Consider the following 20,233-nt stretch of genomic DNA (forward strand, 5'->3'; position numbering starts at 1 on the left):
TGGGCAGGAACCAGGATGTGCAGGGCCTCCAAGAGCACTCTAAGAGTTGGGTCTTTAGACCCTAGAAGCAGGCCAGCACTCTGGTTTCTGATTCCCCGCCATGCAGGCTTGTTTATCACAAATAAATCCTCTGAAGGCTGTACTGCCCTGGGTGACAGCTCTTCCAAGCTTGAGAAGCCCAGGACTTGTGGGGCTGCCTAATCCCAGGAGTTCTCTCTGTCCCAGGCCAACAAAGCTGTGAACTCCACCCCATAGACCAGCTGTTTTCATGGAATAAGAGCCGGGGAAGCTGCTCAGAGAAGCTGCTAGATTGCCAAGGATCGGAAGGAAAGCAAGCAGGACTGGTATTCCGCCAGTGTAGACAACGGGACAGCTGCACTAGCTGTTAAAATACTGAAATGCACCCAGACGGCGGATAGAGGCCCCTGCCCTGAGTCAACCCACTCAGGAATATTTTTCCCTCCCCGGCTATCCTGGCCCCAGACCCAGCAATAAAGGGAGTAACATCTGGCGCAGAAAGAGTCACCAGGACATCAGCCGCTCCAGACACCGATCCAGCAAGCCAAACCACTTGTTAAATACTTTGAACATCACCTCCTGGCTATCAGGTGACTGGTCTCAACTAACCGAAGGGAAATGAAACTGTGAACTCACTGATGAGAGTGTTGAGGGTGATACGAATTCTGAAAACCAGAAACCGGTCATTGAATCCCCTCCTCCATCTCCATGTCTCTCCTCCCCAAAGCCAGAAACACCTGGACCCCAACAAGTTCTGCCTTCTCCCTTTCAGCATGTCCCATAATCACACTCAGACATTATTGCACTCTTTTATTTACAGAAAACACAGATAAAGCATTTCAATGTTCATTTAACAAACTGAACCACTCTTTTTTTTTTTTTCTTTTTGGCACAAAGAAATATCACAGATGGACCCCAAGATCAATCAGAAAACCATAATATTTATCAGCCATCACTGGTCCAGGGGCAGCCACAAGACTCAGACAGACAGACAGACAGCGTTGCCACAGACTGGAAGAAATAAACAAGGTCCACATTCACCTCACAGTAAAAACCTGCTCACCGACAGGCAAGGGTGGGCAGGAAGGGGCAGTTTTCTCTGCTCCATGGAGTGGGGGGCAGTGGGTATTGGGGGGCAGAAGCAGGATGGGGAGGGATAAACACCATTCATAAATTAGAGAGAGGTGGTCTTTTTGTTTTTAACCTCTTACCTTGTTGAAGTAAGACAGTGCAAAAACTACCATACCCTGACCACTCGTCCATTCAAAAAACCTCAGAAGTTGTGTGGTTGGGGTGTCTCTCCTCTCAGGCGCCCGTGTGTGTGTGCATGTGTGTGTGTGTGCACGTGCGTATGTGAATGTGTAAGTGTGGTGCTTGTAAACATTGTCACCATCCACCAGAGACACACACCGGAGTGTCTGAACGGGGTGGGGTGGGGGCTGGACCCCACTTCACCGCCCCCTCTGCCCCAGGGATTCCTGTCCAAGACATAGTGCAAATTTCGGAGACAAAGAGAGGCAGGTGGAAGTTGGGGGGCGGGGCGGACAGGGGGCAGGTAAGACACAAAAGACGGGGTGGGAGAGGGAAGGGGGAAATAAGGCAACAGTTAAAAATGGTCCATGTTATCAAAACCGACACCGTGTGCCCCCTGCCCCCGCCCAGGGAGCCCCGGTCACGAGAAAGGGCGGAAGTCCCGCTCCTCCACCAGGCTGATGGAGGGGTTCTTGAGCTCCTCCTCCGAGCTGGCCATCTTGTAGCCCAGCTGCGCCAGCACGCGCTGGCAGGCGTTCTGGGCGAAGGCCACGATGTCGTAGGAGAGGCGGAAGCGCCACTTCTCGGCCGTGGCCGCCGAGTTGCGCACCGTGCCGTACTTGTGCTTGCCCAGGGCGGGGTCTCCCCGCGTGTTGTTCTGGATCCAGCGCGCCACGTGGCTGTCCAGGGGGATGCCCAGGAACCCGTAGATCTCCTCGGTCTTCTTCATGGGGTTCCTGGCCAGGTCCTCGTAGCGCACCAGCATGTACTTGCCCTTGAGCCACGGGGGCCGCATGAGGCCGGTGGACACGGAGTTGGAGAAGTCCTCGCACACCGTGGTCAGCTGCGTCACGTCCAGGTTGTAGGGCTTCCGCCCGGTGCCGTACCAGAGCCGCCAGAGGCGGTAGGTGTCGCGGAAGGTCTCGCTGCGGGAGGCCAGGATGCCCCGGGGGTCCCGGACCAGCTGGATGACCTTGAGGTTTAGGCGGGGGTCTTCCACCAGGGCCCGCAGGTCGTTGACCTCGGGCACGCGCACCGTCTTGATGGCCACGTGGCTGCGCTCGCGGCAGGCCTCTGCGGCCACCGTGAGGTTCAAGAGGCCGCACCTGCGCACGCAGTCCCCCTCCTCCAGCACCAGGTCCCCCGAGCCCGGGGCGTCGCACACCGGCCGGGAGCACAGCACGCGGCTGGCCCCGCGGCGGAAGATCCTGTCCGTGGTGTGGTTGACAGGTGGCGGCTTGATGTAGTTCTCCAGGAAGTAGAGGTCGCAGTCGTAGAGGCTCCTCAGGAGGTCCCGGCTGGCGCCCAGCATGACCCGGCGGTCGGCGGGGCTCTTGCCCTGCGTGAAGCGGGGGATGAGCGTGTTCTGCACGTGGTAGAGAGGCTCGAACAGGTAGAAGACGTCCAGGTGCTGGTTGAAGAGCTGGCCCACGAAGGAGGAGCCGCTGCGCGTGGTGGCCAGGATAAGGATGTGGGTCTTGCGCGAGAGGTTATAGGCGAACGTGGGGCCCTCCTCGCACAGCCGCTCGGCCAGCCCGGCCTCCGCCAGGCCCGGGCAGGTGTGGAAGGACTTGGCCGTGAAGGTGCGGATGGCCGTGTACTGAATGGCGATGGAGGCCAGGGCAAGGAGGAGGACGGCCTTCCAGGAACATTGCATGGCTGGGCACCTTCATGGGGCTGCTTCTCCAGCATGTGAGGTCTGGGGGCCAAGGCGGGCAGCCGTCAGGGGGCAGCCAGGCTTGGATGCCTCCGACTGCTGCGGTGGGGGGCACCAGCTTGCTCCCTGAGAGGAGCTGGGTCTCCAGCCCTCAGGGGAGGGACCCCAGCTCCCTGGCTCGGTGCTCCCACATATACCTGAGCACTAAAGGGGCTCCTACTCTAGACTTTACCATTCTCTGGGGACTCCCCGGGGGCTATTAGGGACTGAATAAACCGATTCCCATACCCCAGGGTCTAACCTACAGAATACTGTGGGGCCTCCCATCGGGAACTGAGTACCTTAGTGGGGCCTGACCGGGCAAGACGCTAACTCCCTCAACTCCCATACCTGGGGGATGATCAGCTCCCACCTACCTCAAGCCATTCCCCTGTCTCTGCCTATCCACCCCTGCCGGCATCTCCTGGGCCACCTGCATCTTCTTCCACTCCCACGAGCTGGCACCCACTTCCCCATGTGGTCCTCTTTCCTCCATCTTCTGCCCATCCCCAGAGGAAGAAGGGTCCATGTCAGATGCCACCCCCTGACCCAAGGCCCCGTGCAAAAAGAATCTGCACACACCTTGAGTGGGTGGGCTGCTAGAAACCTCTGGCCACCGGGCTGGGGAAGGTGGACAACGGCGTCAAGCCCTTCCTGTGCTCCCCACCCAATTTACAGATGCAGGTGACCAGCTTATTCCAGTGGAGGACTCTTGGGGGTCTTGGACTCCCTCAGAGGCAGCTGGCCCAGAGCAGACAAGGTCCAGGGGCTGCTGAGACACACCCCTTCCCAGGTCCCAGTGGCCTCCAGGATTTTCTCCTGGCCACTGATGAAGGGGGTGCTCCCCAGGTGGTGCTAGTGGTAAAGAATCCGCCTGCCAATGCAAGAGATGCAAGGTTCAATCCCTGGGTTGGGAAGATCCCCTGGAGAAGGAAATGGCAACCCACTCCAGTATTCCAGGATTCTCCAGAGAATCCCATGGACAGAGGAGCCTGGCAGGCTACACAGTCTGTGGGGTTGCAGAGTCGGACACAGCTGAGTATGCACAAGTCTACTGAGGAAGGGGTCCAGGTCATGGGGCACATGAGGGAACTGATTTAGCTGGATCGACTGCTTCCTCCAGCACCCCTCCCCCAGCCAGTCCTCGAGGGCCTCCACCCTTAGGCCCTCACCCCCTTCAGCCCACAGGGTGAGCTCGGGGACCCCCCTGTGATTCCGCAGTGGCCCCAGAGAACCCAGGCCAGGCAGAGAGAAGAAGGGTGGAAGAGAAGGGGCACCTCAAGGAACAGAGAAAGTGCGGGGAATGGGAGGGCAGGGAAAGTGGGGGTGTGCTGGGGTCCCGGGGGAGGGGCCAACCTGAGCATGTGAAAGGTGCCCCCCATGCCGAGAGAGGCCAGCTCAGCGACCCGCCCTGGGGAAGGCAAAGGCAGGGGAGGGCCCCACCAACTCACCAAAGAGAGGCTGCTCCGCGCCGGGCAGTCCGCAGCCGCCGGCTCTCCAGGCCTCGCCGGCGGTCACAGCCTGTGCGGCAGTCCCGTGGCCAGCAGACTGCAAGGAGACAGGGAGAGGTGGTGCTGAAGCGGGGCTCCCAGGGCCTCCCTCCCACCTCTTCACCCCTGTGTCGCCTGCCCCACGGACGGCTCCCCGGGGCTGGGCAACGCAAGCCCTGTCTGCTCTCCCAGATCTGCCCACTGAGACTCGGGGCTCCAGGTAACCCAGTGCCATCTCTGAGTCCCTGGGTCCCTCCCACCCCCTTCACCCACCTCTCCCACCCGCTACCCATACCCTACAAGAGAGTGATGCTCCAGTGGGCAGGGGGCTGGCAAGCCTGCATGCCCAGCTGAGAGTCAGTGCCCCATTTAAGGAACCACCCGAGAGGCACCCCTCCCAGCTACCACCCGAGACAGGTGCAGAGAAATCTACTGGACACAAACAGCCCCAGGCTGGCCACCTTAGCTCAGCGCCCAACAACGGTACCGTCAGCGTCAAAGTTATCCCAGAAAACGGGGCCGGCTGGAGCACAGTCCAGATGGGTTCTGCATTTAAAATCCGCAGCATCCTGACCCTTTGCAATTCACCTTGTTCAGTGATCTTCCCCAGTGGGGGTTAGCGGAAGTCGGGAAGAACAAGGAGCCTCACCCCAGATCTCCAGGTGGAAGCAGCGGCTCAGTGGAGGCAGCCCACCCGCTGAAGCCCGGGAGGAAGGGACAGAAAGGAAGCGAGGGTCCTCTTCCACCCACACAGAGAGAGGAGAGCGGCTACCTGAAACTCAAAGCAAAAGTGGACCAGGGAGCATCCCTGACCCTCACACTCTTTGCAAACCCTAAGTCAAAGCACCAAGGTCGCAGCGTTGTTTTGGTGAGTATCCAATGAGTATTTCCTAAGCGCTAAGCAGTTTACCTACCTTGGCTCATCAGTGCTCCACAAGAACTTTACGTGGAAGCCAGCATTGGTTCCATTTCACAGGCAAGAAAGCTGAGGCACAGAGAGGTGGAGAAACCTGCCCGAACTCACATGCCTGGCTTAACCCTCATCCAGCAGGTTCCCCAGAGCCCACACTCCTTCCCTCCAAGGAGATCTGACTTACTGTTCCTCCAGGTTACCCTTTTATGGCCTTCAGACATGCACACAATTAACGTCCCCTGCTCATTTGTGAATCAGTGTGTGAGGCACCGGACGTTAGAAGGCGACGTTCAGATGACTTCTGAGATTTAGAGCATGCTTCTTCCCTTTGCTGTCTGGTCTGGTTGAACTACGGGGCTTGTGGAGGTTGGGTGAAGGCCTGCGCCTTGTGAGTATTCTTCCCACGTTCACTATCGGGCACAATTCCCCTTGGGGGCGGGACGAGTGGGTCCTCATTTCCCAAATGAGTGCTGTCAGGTTCAGCTCACTCACCCAGCTCTGCACACCAGGGAGAGAGTCTGTTTTCCTGAGAGGCCCTGCTGGAAGGTCAGGGTCCTCATTCCCATTGTTCAGATGATGAAACTAAGGCTCAGAGACTACACCAATGGGCATGGTAAGCAAGTAAGAAGTAGGAGAGACTTGAGTCGCTCTGGATCAGACACTTGGGCCGGCGCTGTGGCTCTTCTACCGTCAGTTTAGTGGGGAAGAAACATGCTGAAGCTTAGGGATGGGCACAGAGGCTGGTGTGACGGCAGTGGGCTGGCGGCAGTCCTGGGAGTCCTGTTTTAAGTGTGAAACCCTACTTGGTACTTAGAGGAAGCAGTACTGTGTCACCAGGTGGCAGTAAATAGGGGAAAGGCACAGTCAGAGGTTCTGGGGAACCTCCCGTGTGAGCCGACAAATGCACCCATCCCACACTGCCTCACCCCGTGACAGCAGAAGACGCTTTCTCCATCAGCTGGGTTGCTTGGAGGACCCACAGAGAAGAGCTCCTCAGCTTTATATGTGACCCTCCCCCGGCCCATGCAGAGTGCAGGCCTGCCCTGCCCAAGGGCCCCAAGACAAATGTGAACATCTTTAGAGAACAGGTATGGAAAATCACCAATATTCGTGTAAAGTAATATTTTAAAATTATTCTGGAGTCCATTCTTTAGCGGCAGTGCTGTTTCATTTGGCCATATTTCCTTTGTATTTATTCACAAGCATGTTATTATCTAGCATGAGCCAGGTGCTGTTCTGAGCACTATGGGCGAAATAACACGAAGGAAAGCAAGTACTTCTGGGCACTTGTGATGTTTCTCCCAGTCATATGCTCCCTTTCCAGGCATCAGCTCATCTAGCACTCACAGTAACCCTGTGGGGTCATAGTCCCATTTTACAGATAAGGAAACTGAGGTTCTACACAGTTAGATAACTTCTCCAAGCTTAGAGCCAGGATTCCAGCCAGGCGGTATGCTCAAATCCTCCTCCCTGACCTAACTCCCTCTTCAACTACATGCAACGCCCTTTGGTCCTCACCAAGACAGGAGATGGAAGCTTGAAATGGAAGCTTTCCCTTAACTCTTAAGATTCCCGTTCCAAAAACAATTCACCCAAGGTTTTCTTTAGAGATGAGCATCTTTCAAGGAGGAAACCATTTTAAGTTTCTTCCCCTCACTTCCCTGAACCACCAGCACCCCCAAATTGGAAGCTGCTGTCTTTGCCAATAAATCAGAAGGAACTGAAGCATCACTGCGATGCTATAAATCCCCTAAAAAGCAGGAATCCGATTTACAAGGTGCAACCTGGACACCCGGAGGGGAATGTGTTGAAGGCAGGCCACTCCCTGTCACCCCACCCCACCCCCAAAGAGGGCAAAGCCAGGGCATGGGAACGGGAAGATGGAGGAAGTCAGGCCCTCCTAGAAATGCCCCTGCTCTCCTGCCAGCCTGGCAGAACCGGGCCCAGGGCCCGCCAAGCGTCCTTGGTATGCTGGAAGCAACTGCCCTGGAAACCAGAGGCCCTGAGGCCCGGCCCTATTGTTCCCAGGGGAGCTCTGGCCACTGCAAGGGATATCCTCAATACCCTCATCCTCTGAGCCGGACTGTGGGCCCCAGAGCCCCTCGCTGGGGCTTCTCGAAGCCTCTGGCCTGGCCTCCCTCCACCTCTGGTGAGTCAAAATCCAAGCAAGCCTTAGACCTGGGCATCCAGAATCTAACTTCTCTTGGGAGTCACCCACTCTCCAAGGAAAGTTCAGACTTTGGAACCAGCCACCTTCAAATTAGGGTCCAGGATGGGAGGAGGAAACACCTCCACCTGGGAGAACTAGAATTCAGAGCTAAGAGCTCAAGCCATGAAACCACACCTACCTGGACCTGTCACTCAGCAGATGCACAGGCCTGTGTGACTCACTCGTTGTCTCTGAGCCTCAGTTTCCCCACTGCTAAAGTAAGTATAACCGTAGCGGTGGTCATGTGGACAGGCGTGTAATATGGTGCAGACTTGCACTTGGGACGCTGGCTCTGGCACCAGCCCTGTTAATGACCAGATTCCCCCAGTCTCCCCGGACTTCTGGTTTTCTCACCTAAGAAGTGGGGATAATTTTAACAAGGCTATTTTTTTTTAAGACTTATTACGTCCTATAATGACTAGCGAGGAGGAAGTGCTCAGTAAGTGTTGTTACTTTTATCGTCATTAATGTCTCGAGTGCTTTCTGTCTCAAGGAGGTCCCTCAGCACCCATCATTCCTGACTGTGACGGTGAGGCAGACACGGTCCCTGACCGCTGTGCCCAGACCTCTGCAAGGCCAGCCTCTGCGCGGAGCCCCTGCCCTCCTGCACACTCTCCCGGCCGGCGAGCTCTCTCCGGCCGAACCGCCGCAGTGGCTTCCCTGCTGCCCTCTAGTGGCCACATCCTGCAGTGCCGCCCCTTAGCGCTGCGTCTCGGCTGGCTTCAGCATTCCTGGTTGGCTGCAGTCTAATGTGAGGACGCAGGCGGGCAGGCAGGCAGGCAGGCGGAGGCGGGGAGGCGATGTTGCAGGAGCCCCGAGGTGGGGCGATGATACGCCCACCCGGGCTGCGGGCTCGGCTCTGTGCTCCGCTCTCGTCTCACCCACACACCAAGAGGCAGGCGGCAACAGGCAGCCTCATAGCGTCTGGGGGGCCTCGGCTCCCTGGTCTCCTTCCGCTCCGGCAGGGACGGGGAAGGGACTCCGAATGTCATAGGCTGGAGCAGCCCACAGGCTCTGCATTCCCCTGGCCCTGGCCTCTTTGTGCCTCGGTTTTTCCCTAAACCCAGCCGCCCTCAAGGGCTTCCCAGGTCTGGTCATTGGAATTGTCCGATCCCAGGAAGCCCTTGTACTTCATCCTCAGGGTCAGGACCACCCTCCCTGAACGATGGGGGAACCCTCCTTCGGAAGTGGTAAGGCTCCAGTCACCTTCCAAGAGGCTACCAGGGCTGGCAGCTCTGCCCCTGTCTCAGCCCGATCCGTGGCTGCCCCGGTGAGGCCCCGGAACCAAGGGACGCTGCCCTCTGACGAGTTAACCTCTGCCTCCTGCTCTGTTTAATCCACGCAACCCAATGCTGTGGTTCTTTGTCTTTTCTGGGTCACAGACCCCCTTGGAGAGACACAATCCCTCTTCCCAGAAGATCTATTTGTGCCCACAGTTTTATACACACAATTAGAAGGCTCTTAAACCTCCTAACACCCACCCATGAGCATCCCTTCTCTTCCCTAGAGACTTAACCCTTTCATGATTAACATTCTCCCCCACCCTAGCGTTTTCTTTTTAACCAGTTCTATCAGAGAAGGCTCCACAGATGTGTTAAGTACCAAGGTGGAACCATCACCCAAGATGCATTTTTAAGTAAAAAAAAAATTTTAAATATAGGGCCAGCAAAGACATGGGCAATAGTGTGCCACCATCTCTCAGCTTTTAAAAGGGACTGTATGTGAAAATATATATATACACACACACATTTATTTGAATCTATGCATAAACAACCACAAGAACTTGCACTGAACCAGTTAACTGTGGCTGCCAGGTGGGAGGAGCTAAGAGAGGGGTGGGAGGAAGGCACAGTTTGTACTGAGTATGTTGATTCAGTTTGAGTTTATTAACTTTGGGAAACGGAGAGCAGCCACCTCATGCAAGAACTGGAGGGACAGCGGATGGCAGGGTGGGGCACTGAAACCCAGCACCGGCGTCTCACTGTGCCCCCAGGGCACTGCTGTCCCCCGGGCATTGCTGGCCGGCTCTCTCCACCGGCATTTCCAAGGCATTGGGGTTGCATTCACCATCTTTCAGCCAGAAAAACTGGGCTCAGTCTGCTCTGGCAGGGGACAGAAGTCACCTGGGGCTCCTGAGACAAGATAGGAGCTGAAAACGGGGGAGGCCTCCAAAGGGGGACCTGAGGCTTTGGGAAGAGCAGCTAAGGCCCAGTTGGGGAAATGACTCCCCTCCTGGTTTTTCTCCTTGTTCCCTTTTCCCCTACTTTTGTGAAGCCTGGGAAGACAGGAGAAGCAGAGGAAAAAAACCTGATCGTTGTATCAGATGATGCAGCTCACCAGAGTTAGGAGTCAGTATGGAGGAGCCCCAAGGCTCTGGGGTCCCAGAAACTGTAGCAAGAAGCAGAGGGAACTGGATGGGGGAAGAGATGGGGGGGCCACAGAGTTGGCAAACAGTCCTCTGGGATGGAGACTGCAGAAAGGAGATGCTTAATCCCTGTGTCTGCAGTGGCCAGTGATGATCCACCATAGATGTTTGTTTAGTTAAGTCTAGAACACATAAAATAGCAAAGTTTTTTCTTCCTAAGGAAAATAATGTGATGAAAATGAGGCAAGGGGGAAATAGGGGCATGAAAGTCTGAAAGAACGAGGAGCCAGGTCAGTGCACAACCCATGAGGTTACACAGACAGGTCGGAGTTACCTGGCAGCCAAGGAGAAAAGGGAAATACTTCATTTATGTGTTTCATAGGATCCATGAGGTGAAGATTAAAGCACCTGCTCAAGAGAGACCCAACTATTCCTGTTACTGAATCCAACACAAGATTTCCCCAGAAGGCTCTCCTCGAGAGCCCTGAGCAGGTATCACTGTTCTTAAGACCTCACACCTAGTAAGTCCAAGGACAAGTTTAGCAGTCTTGTGTCCTGGAACAACCTTCAAGGTGAGCAGGATGCCCATATGTGGTTCAGCCAGTGCAGCCTTGGGAGGAGGTGGTCTGATGGTGTCCAGACTCAGCCTCTGAGGTCTGGGTCAGCCCGGGGGTGACAGGAAGCTCCAGTGCTTCTTTCTCTTTGGGGTCATGCCCCCCCCCCCAATCTGAAACCCTGTGAGGTCTATGATCCTTCTCTCCAGATCCACACCAATCCAAGCATGTGTTTTGCACACAATCTCTTGAGTCCCTGGGCCTCATGGCTTATCCCCAGACCCCACGGAACCAGTACACACATCTTTCGGGCACCTCCAATGGGGGGCAAGTTCTCACAATCATGGTTCCAAAGACAAGCATCCAGAGATGACCATCCACCAACTTTTCACCATAAGCAGAGAGGCTTGGCTATCTCTCATGAGCCCTGATGTCTCCAGAGCAGGTCACTCCAATATCCACACGTTTTGACCCTGGGATATGCATGGTGACCCAAGCCTCCTTGAGAAGTTTACCCATAGGCGTGCGAGGAGGCGGGCTGAATGGAGGTTGGACATCGTGGCTGTGGGACCAGCCAGGGCTGGGTTGACTCCTACTGCTGATGCTTTACCCTGAGCAGAGCACTTAACCTCCATAGGCCTCAGCTGTCCTTATCTATGAAATGAGAAAGACGATCACAGAGTCTTTCCAATATTTGGATTCTGAGACAGAAAGCTGATGAAGCTTAGCACAGGGCTGGGCACAGAGCAGGATTCACTAAGAACCCCGGGCATGATTTTGAGGGACTACTCTGCTTTCAAACTGTGGTGTTGCAGAAGACTCTTGAGAGTCCCTTGGACTGCAAGGAGATCCAACCAGTCCATCCTAAAGGAGATCAGTTCTGAATGGTCATTGGAAGCACTGATGCTGAAGCTGAAGCTCCAATACTTTGGCCACCTGCTGCAAAGAGCCAACACATTGGAAAAAACCCAGATGCTGGGAAAGAGTGAAGGCAGGAGGAGAAGGGGACAACAGAGGATGAGATGGTTGGATGGCATCACCGACTCAATGGACATGAGTTTGAGCAAGCTCTGGGAGACAGTGAAGGACAGGGAAGCCTCGCATACTGCAGTCTGTGGGGTTGCAAAGAGTCAGACACGGCTGACACAACCCCATAGACTGTAGCCTACCAGGATCCTCAGTCCATGCAATAGTGGCCTGGAAACATTCAAAGAAATTACAACAGTGCCACAGCCTCCTCCATGAAGCTCTCACCACCTGTGTAGGTTGGAGACCCTTATTGTTCAGACTGCAGAGGCTACCCACAGTCCTGCCGGTCAGCGGATCCTGCCCGACCTGAGGAAAGTTTTCCCCAGCAGCGGGGAGAGTGATTGACCTCCTGCCGCACGGGCCCAGTGTGCCTGACTCCTCGCTGGGGAGGGATGAGTCAGAAGGGCCCAGTTCTCTGTCTCGGGCTGATCCTACCACAGCCTGACCTGTGGTAGGCGGAACCCTCTGCACCCACACGGGCGGAAAGGCCCCGGTTTCCTGTCCCCCAGCCCCTCCCCAGCAGCCAGAGTCGTCATCGGAATAGTACCCAGGCCCCGCCCCCTGGATACCCCGGGGCTTTGGCCCCTCCTCCCGGCTTCAAGGATGAGAAACAGCCTAAGGGAGCTAAAGCGCAGACCTCTGCTGCCCGAGGGGCTGGAAGGAGGGGAGCATCTGTCCCTGGATCCTGGAGTCTCTAGTCTCGGGCCACCTGCGTAAGGCCCAGCTGGCCCCTGGGGATGTGGGAGGGAGGGCTGGGTGCAGGGGAAGCTCACCTGAGCTTTGGAGCTATTACATGGGATGGAGGGGGTACTGAAGGGCTGCTGAGCCGTGAAAGGCGCCAGGATTCTTGGTCTCCAGAGGAGAGGAATTCAACCTGGGCCCAGTGGCGAGGCTTGATCGCTCAGAGCTTTTGTGAAATAAAGTTTTATTAAAGTATATTCTGATATAGACATCAGAAGGGGGGCAGAAAGCGTGCCCCCCGCAGCCCCCCCACCCCACCCCCCCACCCCACCCCCACCCCCCCGCCGCTAGTCTTTAGCCGGATGTTATATAGCTACTAGCAGGCTGCTAATTAAAGACAGGAAATGTCTCAGAACCCAGAGACTGGCAACAGCCCCTCACCCGTCACGACAGGCATTTTGAGATCATGTTGGCACAAGGTGAGTTGTCCCGGGCCATAAAATGATTGACATGAATGTTGAAGAAAGGCAGGTTTCCAAGCAAAGACATAGTCTCATTAACATAGTTTAAGAGAACATTTGCATGAGTAAAACATACTGGTTTGTCAAGTAAAACATACCGGTTCTGAGTATTAGGCAGAACCAAGTTGAAGACAGAGTCTAGGGTAAATACATAGCTCATTAACATGGCTTAAGAAAAACATTTCCATAAGAAAAATGCATTGGTTAGCTCAAGGTTTGAGAAAAGTTAAGTTCAGGTGGAACCAGGTGTCGTCATGGCAACACTGAATTTTAAAAGAAACCTCTTTGTAAATCTGTATAGAGAAGGAAAAAAAAAAAAAAGTCTGACACTTGTAGTTTGTTTCCTCCTGCCACTCAAGAGCGAGATTTAAAAATGTCTGACACTTGCATCCCATTTCCTCCGTTTGGAGACCCCTGACCTTCCTGCCTGTCACCCTCTCAACACCCGGAGATGATCAGAGGCCTCGCTCCCTTCAAGCGGGGGCTCTCCACAGGTACTGCTGCCATCTTTCACAGACGAGGAGCATGAGGCTCAGACAAGCGAGGGAACGTGTCCAAGTATGTGCAGCTTGTCCTTGGTGGGGGCCAGGGTTCAAGCTCAGCTGCAAGGACCCCTAAGCCCTGGCCCTGACCACAAAGCTTAAATCCCCAGACCACACCCAAGAGCACGGAATGGAACCAGCAGCTGGAGACTAGAGGGGACAGGCAGGGCCAAGGTGGCCGCCAGGATGCCCACACACACCAGTGCCAGCCTTGACCTCAGCGTTCACCCAGACCCAGAAGCGGGTTCACCCAACAGACACCTAGTGACCATCTCCAAGGATCAGACCCCTGCTGTGTCAGCCGGAGGGACGCGGGCTGCCTGCAGCCCTTCCTGCCTGCTTCCTGGCACACCACAAAGGCGTGGGTACCATCTCACCGCTTCCCAAGGGGTTCTCCCCTCCTCAGCTGAATGACAAAGAGAAGCCGGTCACATAGATGAGCAAAAATAACGGTGCGAGCATGCGGAGGATGCAGGGCAATGTCCCACCAGACAGGCAGTAACCAAAACACACTCTGCCCCCCACTCCGGGGCCCTAGCTCTGGTTAGACAAGTAGAGGTGGGGGAGTGGGTGGTTTCATGGCCAGCAGGGCCAGAAATGCCCAAATGCTCTGCAGCCAAGAGGACACCCAAAAATGTCTTGATTACCCCTGGCCTGGAACGGTCTGGAATGGGGCAGAGGGTTTGGGCTCAAGGCCCAGAAGGTCCCCCTGGCCCCCTAAGTGCAGAACTTACCACCAGCCCCCAGCTGGCCCCAAGGATGCCAGACAGTTCAGTCTGTCAGTTGTCTGTCTCCTGGATGAGAAGTGTTGGGGAGAGACGCTCACAGGTACCGTGACAATCAGAGGGGCACCTCTGTGTCTGCCCCTACGTCAACAGGGACCTCCCGAAAAAGACGTGACCGCAACAGCTCCGCAGAGGAGCCATCTCACAGGGGAGGGGCCGGGGCTCCCTGAGGCCGGGCGGCGTGCTGAGACGAGGCCGGGGAGGGGCCGGATGCAGGTTACAGGGTTCTGTGTGTGAGGTGCGTTCGCAGCCAAGTCCTCACCTGTCTGAGTTTCTCCCTAAAGACGTACCTTCCTTCCCTGACCCCCCCTAAAACCCGTGGTCTGGACCACCCCAGCTATTTTCCTGACCCTGTTAAGGCACGCTTAAGAGGTCAGGAGCAACACGGCAGAGGCTGAGACCCAGACCTTGGGTCCAGGGCAGGCTTACCCTCACAGGACTTTCCCAGGCACCCAGGGAGAGGAGAGATCACCCACCTCCCTTAAATAAGATCAAGAACGAGACACTCTTAATGTTAGGGTAACGCTCTTAGTGCACTGTGCTAGGTACTCACTCCATGGCACCTTTGAAATGTCAGCACCAGACTTGTCTGTCATCTTCATCTGCCTACAGAATCCCCGAGGGAGGGCCCCAGGCCCTCTGCCCACCCACCCATCTTGGGGTGGGGGATGCCCAACTTGGGGCCCTCAGCACCCCGCAAGGATGCCGTGGGTGCTAAACGACTCATTTTCCCCAGCAGAGACCCGGAGAAGGGGAGGACTGTGCTCTGTTCTCTGTCCCAGAGGAAGAGATGAGCGTTTCCGACAATTCCCAGCCCATGGCCTTCCAGCTCTAATCAAGGAGCAAACACAAAGAGAGAATCTCTAAACATTTAGAAAACGCGGGAACTCTGTGCCCCATGCGGTACCGTGGGGATTTATACAGAACAAATCATGCCTGACAAACTTGATCGCTTTCTTGATAGAATTACAAGACTGGGAGATGAAGGAAATGCAGGCAGGGTAATATATCTTGATTTTTAGCAAAGCATTTGATACAGCGCCTCGAGTAATCTTACAAAATTAATTCAAACAGACTTGGCCCTAAGCACTTGTCATGGGGCTGAAAGCAAGAAGGGGCAGGTCCCAAGGGTCCCAGGTGGAGGAGAAAAGCCCAGGGGGAAGGAGCAGAGGGACAGAGTCCGGGAGAGAAGGCAGGGCTGCCAAGACCCAGCTCCGTTGGGTCAGATCTTATCTAACATCTTCATTAACGATCCTGAGAGAGGGAGTAAACAGTCCGTTAATGAAATTTGCAGAGGGTATTAAATTGGAAGGTGTTGTGAACACCAATGAGGATGGCAAAGTGGTCCAGACAGACCTGGGGGAAGAACCTAGGCAGGAAACTGTCAGCATGGAGGGGGATGGGTGCCGGGGGATTCTGGGGCCACCTGGAGCTGTCAGGGAAGAGGGAAGGACATCCCCAGGGCCGGGGTGGGGGTGGGGGCAGCCAAGGCCAGCTCGAGTGATGGCTTTGACTGGCAAAACCCAAGGATCTCAGTTTTCCCATCTGTAAAACAGAAGGAAGAGCAAGCAGGTGTGGAGGATGAGCCGTAGCTCCGAGAGCTGGTACTGATGCAGGGACTGCCTTTAGGGAGCTTGGAGCGGACGCCCTCCTTATGGGAGGGAAGGAGGGGGACAGTGACCAGTGACGTGGAGAAGAGGAAGGGTTGTCTGCAGGCCAGGGAGGGGAGGGCAGCAACTGCAAGACAAGCCGGTGAGGGAAACTGGCTGGGCCATCACTGGAGCCCAGAGTGGCCTCGAGCCACTGCCCAGACACTGCCCAGAGGCGCGGGTTGCTGGGGTAAGCAGATGTGGGAAGGCGCCCGTCTCCCAGCCTGCTGGGCTGGAGCCCAGAGCCAATCCAGACTTGTAGGGCACTCTGGGCACACTTCAGCAGCAGAGGTTCTAACCTGCAGGGATGAGGAGGCCAGCATCTGTTATCTTTCTGGAGAGTTCCTGATTCCTCCTCAGTGGATCACCAGGAGATGCTTCTCCAGCCAAGTGAACCCACCTCTCTGGGATCCGGGAAGGTCACCCCGGCTCCAGTCCCCTCTCTCCATCTTCAGAGCTCCAGGGGGCCAAAGCAGGATGCTGCCCGGCCATCTGGACTTGGGAGGATGTGTTCCCACAAGCCTCCCAGGCAGGTGGGGTCTGAACGGGAGCCAGAACTCCCGAACGGTGCTCAGACAGACCCTCAGCCACCTAAACATGTGCTCTGTGGGAGGAAGAAAGGGATGGCTGGTTCCCAGCTGGGGGTGTACCGGTGGTTGCTGGGGAGGCTCCTACATGAAGCAGGAGGCCAGCCCCGCCAGATGTCAAGACCATCTTGCCGGATGCAGAGGGGTGGATCCAGGTGAATGCACCTCCGGGGGGAGTGCCCTTCCAACACCCTGAATTAGGCGCTCACTGAACACTCACTACGGCCGTGTTCTCGGTGTGTTCCCCGGGTTAATGCATTTGCCCTTCACAACAGCCCTATGAGGTGGGTGAAGAGCTCTTACCTTCCCATTTCACAGAGGAGGAGACTGAGGCAAACGCTGGTGGCCATGAGCCCTAGCACCTAGTCAGAAAGCCCGTGGGAGAAGCAGAACCTGCCAAGAACCACAGAGGAAGCTGATCAGCTCCCAGGGTGAGGGGGTAACCCCAGTGGGTGGGGAGAGGCAGCCCCTCCCACAAGGACCCCCAGAGGCTTGCCCGGCCGCTCCCTGCTCCCCATGAAGGGAGTTGGTCCAACTCCTACCACACTTGTGGAGCCTGGATTTTTACTATATGTTTCCCTTCTCCCCCACCACCGCCGCGATACACCGAGTCCTCTGAGCAAGTCTGTTTCCATGGAAACCATACCGTGACTCAGGGCTTCGGGACCTTCTCTGAACCAGATTATGAATATCAAATGCTCTCTCCCCGCACCAATGCAGAGTGAGTTGGAAAAGTAAAGAGAGACCCACAGTGGGCAAGGGAGGGAGACAGGGGTGTGGGCAAGGGGAACTGCGGGGGGCCGTGGCGGGGTGGGCGGAAGGAGGTTCAAGCCTCTCCCGGCCCAGTGAGAGCGTGGCATCTGGGCCCCCTGCAGACTCAGCGGAGCACAGATGCACACCTCCTGCGTGTACATGTGGCTGGTGTACTCACACCCCTGTATCAGCACCCTCAGGACACTCCTCCTCGGGAACTAGGGCCCTAGAAGAACACGTCCCCTCTAACGGGGACCTGCCCATGGCAAAGGTGGCCCCGCAGCAGGGAAGCTTGTCAGCAAGAGGAGCTTGACTTCAGATGCTGAAGAGGAACCCTCCAGCCAAAAACATGGCAATACTCAGCAAAGAGGGAAATTTGGAATTTTAAGGGGAAAATGTGCTTCCGCTTTGCGATGAGGTCGGTTGTTAACGGTGTGTGCCAGGAAGGAGGAGGGGCTGGGATTTCAAAGCTTCAGCAGGGTTGGGGGCACCATTAGCACAGATGGCCTCTCACTTCCCCACCCCACCCCATCCCCCAGCCCCAGCCCTGGCCTAGCCCCTCACCTGCCAACATCAGGACAGCAGCAGGGAAATGAAAGTTTGCAGTGCCAGGCTCCGGGCCTCCCTCAGGGGACTAAGGCCCCTGGGCAAATCCACCCCCTCCAGGCCCCAGTAGCTCCCTGAAGATCCAGGAGGGAGGGGAGGAGAAGAGATTGGAGGCTTGATACCTCCCTGGTTAATCCAGTGTGTGAGTTATGACCGGTGAGAGCACTTGGAGAAGGAAACAGGGTCACGGTGCTGCCTTTAAGTGTCCCCGGCTGCTGTGGACGGGGGCCTGGGGACTGCCCATCTTAAGTAAGGTCTCTGCCTGTGGCAGCCAGCCCCACCTCAAGGGGTTGAGGAACCCTTGAAGCAGGTACCTGGTACCTCGGGCCCCCACCTGCGTGCCTCTTACACCTACGGCTCCTCTGGCTGGCCAGAGTAGCTACCCTCCCAGCCAGGGTCCCACCTCCCGCCCCCAACCCCAGGATTCCCCTCTGCCTCCAGTCCTTATCTACCCTCTGGACATCCACCTCCCTACCCCCTGCCTTCACCTCTCTGTCAAAAGTCTAAGCTCATTCTCTGGCGCCTGGACTCCCTAGATGCCTCCAGCTTCGGAGCAGTGTTTAAGACCATCAGGAGAAAAGCCGCACCAGAGGTGAGGAGCGGTAACCCTGGGAAGGGGCGGGCGCAGGATGGAGGTGGGGGGAGGATACCCTGTGGCATCGCAAATCAAGCCAAGGTGCCACCTGAGGGCTACCATTAGGTCTTACCTTTTAACCCCTAGCTTCCTGGCCAGGGCCACTCTGGGTTCCCAGAGCCTGGGAGGGGCTGCTCTCCAGGAGGGGAAGAGCAGGCGGGTGGTTCTGGCTTCCGTGGGAGGTCTGCACCTTCCAGCAGCCCCTGTTCCCCCCTCCCGCTCCAAGACCAGTTCATCACAGAGTGGTGGGGGCGGGTGCGGGTGCGCGGCAGAGGCTGGGGGCAGGAAGCAGAGGACAGCCCCCGTCTCCGCGTGCAGCGTGGTTTTGGAAAGTTGGTACAGACGTGGGGACCCCAGGGTCTCCAGGGGTCTCAGCAGCCCCAAGCCCGGCAGGCTATGGGACGCCGAGCCTCGGGCAGCCCCCAAGTGCGCTCCGCAGCGGAGGGGAGCGGGCGCCTCGGGGCCGCCGAGCGACTCAAGTTTGCTGCCCTCCCTGAATGGGGGCGGGGAGGGCTAGGGCGATCGCGGCGCTCACCCGCCGCCGGCCCTGGAAAGCCCCATCCTGCGCCCGACAAGCTGCTGTCCTCCCCCAGCCGCGCACCGCCCGTAGCGACTGTCCCCGAGCAGAGGGGCGTCTCCCACCGCGCCCGCGCCCCTCCCGGCTGCTGCGGCGAGTGTCCGCTCCCTCCCGCCCCGGGGCCCGCCGGGCCCGGCCGGTACCTGGTCGGGGGCGCACCGGGAGCCGCTGCAGCGCCCAGCGCCCGCTCCATCCTGGGATCTGGAGTCAGGCTCGCCGGGGGCCGGCGGGCGGCGGCGGTGGCGGCGGCGGCGGCGGCATCCTCCGCCTCCCGCGCCCTCGTCTTCGGCCTCCCTCCTCCCTCCTCTTCCACCGCCTCCGCGCGCCCCTCACGGGCCCCTCTTCATGGCCCGGGGGCGCGAGCCCAGGACCTCTCGGACAGCTGAGAACGTTCTCCGGGTCGGGGTACGGGATCGGGGACCGGAGCGCGAGAACCCCGGAGGCGCCGGGCCAGGGGCCGGGAGCCGGGACCGAGAGCGCGGCAGCCCGGTGCGCCGGAGCCTCGCCGAGCGCCTGCCCGCCCTGCGTCCCGATCCCTGGGCAGCAGCGGCGGCGGCTACGGCGCCGAGCTAGCGGCGGGCGCTGCGGTCCGGGCTCCACCCCCCCAAAGCCGCCCGCCCCTCGGCTGCCGCCCGCCCCTTGCTCTTCCCCACCCCGCCGGCGCGCGCCCTCCCGCTCCCCGCGCCGCCCTGCCGGCTCCGGTTCCCCGCGCTGCTCCAGCCACCAGCCCTCGGGACACCCCCGTCCGCAGGCCGGTTCCTGTGCCAACCCATCCAAACCCGGGGGGAGCCACACCCACAACCCGGATTTTGGGAGCCCGGCGAGCCAAGGCGCAGGCTACCCATTGGCCCCGCTTTCTGTACTCACCCCCACCCCGCCCTCGGTGCGGGGGGTGGGGTGGTGGCGCTCACCGAGGGCCTTCGGCCTGAATGCCCCTCCACCTCCAGAAGTTCGCCTGCAGCCCCCAGCCTGGCCCCGGGACCCCAGAACCCAGAACAGGAACCTTTTTGTATCTTTTGGTACCAACACCCCCAGCACACACCCCTAGGTCACGCCCCTCCACCCCCTTTATTTCTCAGATGTGGAAATGAATCGTTTGCCCCTGCTCCGTTGGTACCTCTTGGGCGGGGTCCACAGGGTGTTTGGGGTCGGGGGCAGGCATTAAAGTGCATTTGCTGGCGGACCCTCTTCCAGGCCAGCCCTCCACCCCGCCCCCGCCCCCACCCGTCCTGCCAGCCAGATACTGGGGCTCCTAGATGGAAATCTGGAGCCGCTGCCTGCCTTATGTAGGGAGACCCGCGGGAAGAGCCCAGAGCCGGCAGGCAGGCTGAGCACCTCGGCCTCTCCTTCTTGGCACAAATATTGACTGAGCA

The 20,233-nt window shown here is 57.6% G+C and overlaps 1 protein-coding gene across 10 annotated transcripts; it reads right to left on the reverse strand.

The window, feature by feature from the left end:
- Positions 1–813: 813 nt before the first annotated feature.
- On the reverse strand, positions 814–19,493 carry CHST1 (carbohydrate sulfotransferase 1). Of its 10 annotated transcripts, none has more exons than XM_043481685.1 (5): positions 19,004–19,493; positions 16,594–16,683; positions 4,417–4,513; positions 3,548–3,839; positions 814–2,968 (listed from the first exon to the last, which is right to left on the reverse strand). In XM_043481685.1, the coding sequence occupies exon 5, from the start codon at positions 2,924–2,926 to the stop codon at positions 1,691–1,693; it is 1,236 nt and encodes a 411-aa protein (XP_043337620.1). In that variant the 5' UTR covers positions 2,927–2,968; positions 3,548–3,839; positions 4,417–4,513; positions 16,594–16,683; positions 19,004–19,493; the 3' UTR covers positions 814–1,690. The 10 variants fall into 10 exon arrangements, with proteins under 10 accessions (XP_043337620.1, XP_043337617.1, XP_043337622.1 ...); XM_043481682.1 differs by lacking the exons at positions 3,548–3,839; positions 19,004–19,493 and adding exons at positions 17,608–17,723; positions 18,357–18,973; XM_043481687.1 differs by lacking the exon at positions 16,594–16,683.
- Between the last annotated feature and the right edge of the window lie 740 nt (positions 19,494–20,233).

Source organism: Cervus canadensis, chromosome 11 (genome assembly GCF_019320065.1).
Source record: "Cervus canadensis isolate Bull #8, Minnesota chromosome 11, ASM1932006v1, whole genome shotgun sequence".
NCBI classification, from domain to species: domain Eukaryota; kingdom Metazoa; phylum Chordata; class Mammalia; order Artiodactyla; family Cervidae; genus Cervus; species Cervus canadensis.

Coding starts and splice junctions, on each gene's coding strand:
- CHST1 (XM_043481687.1), bottom strand. CDS start 2,926: ATGCAATGTTCCTGGAAGGCCGTCCTCCTCCTTGCCCTGGCCTCCATC.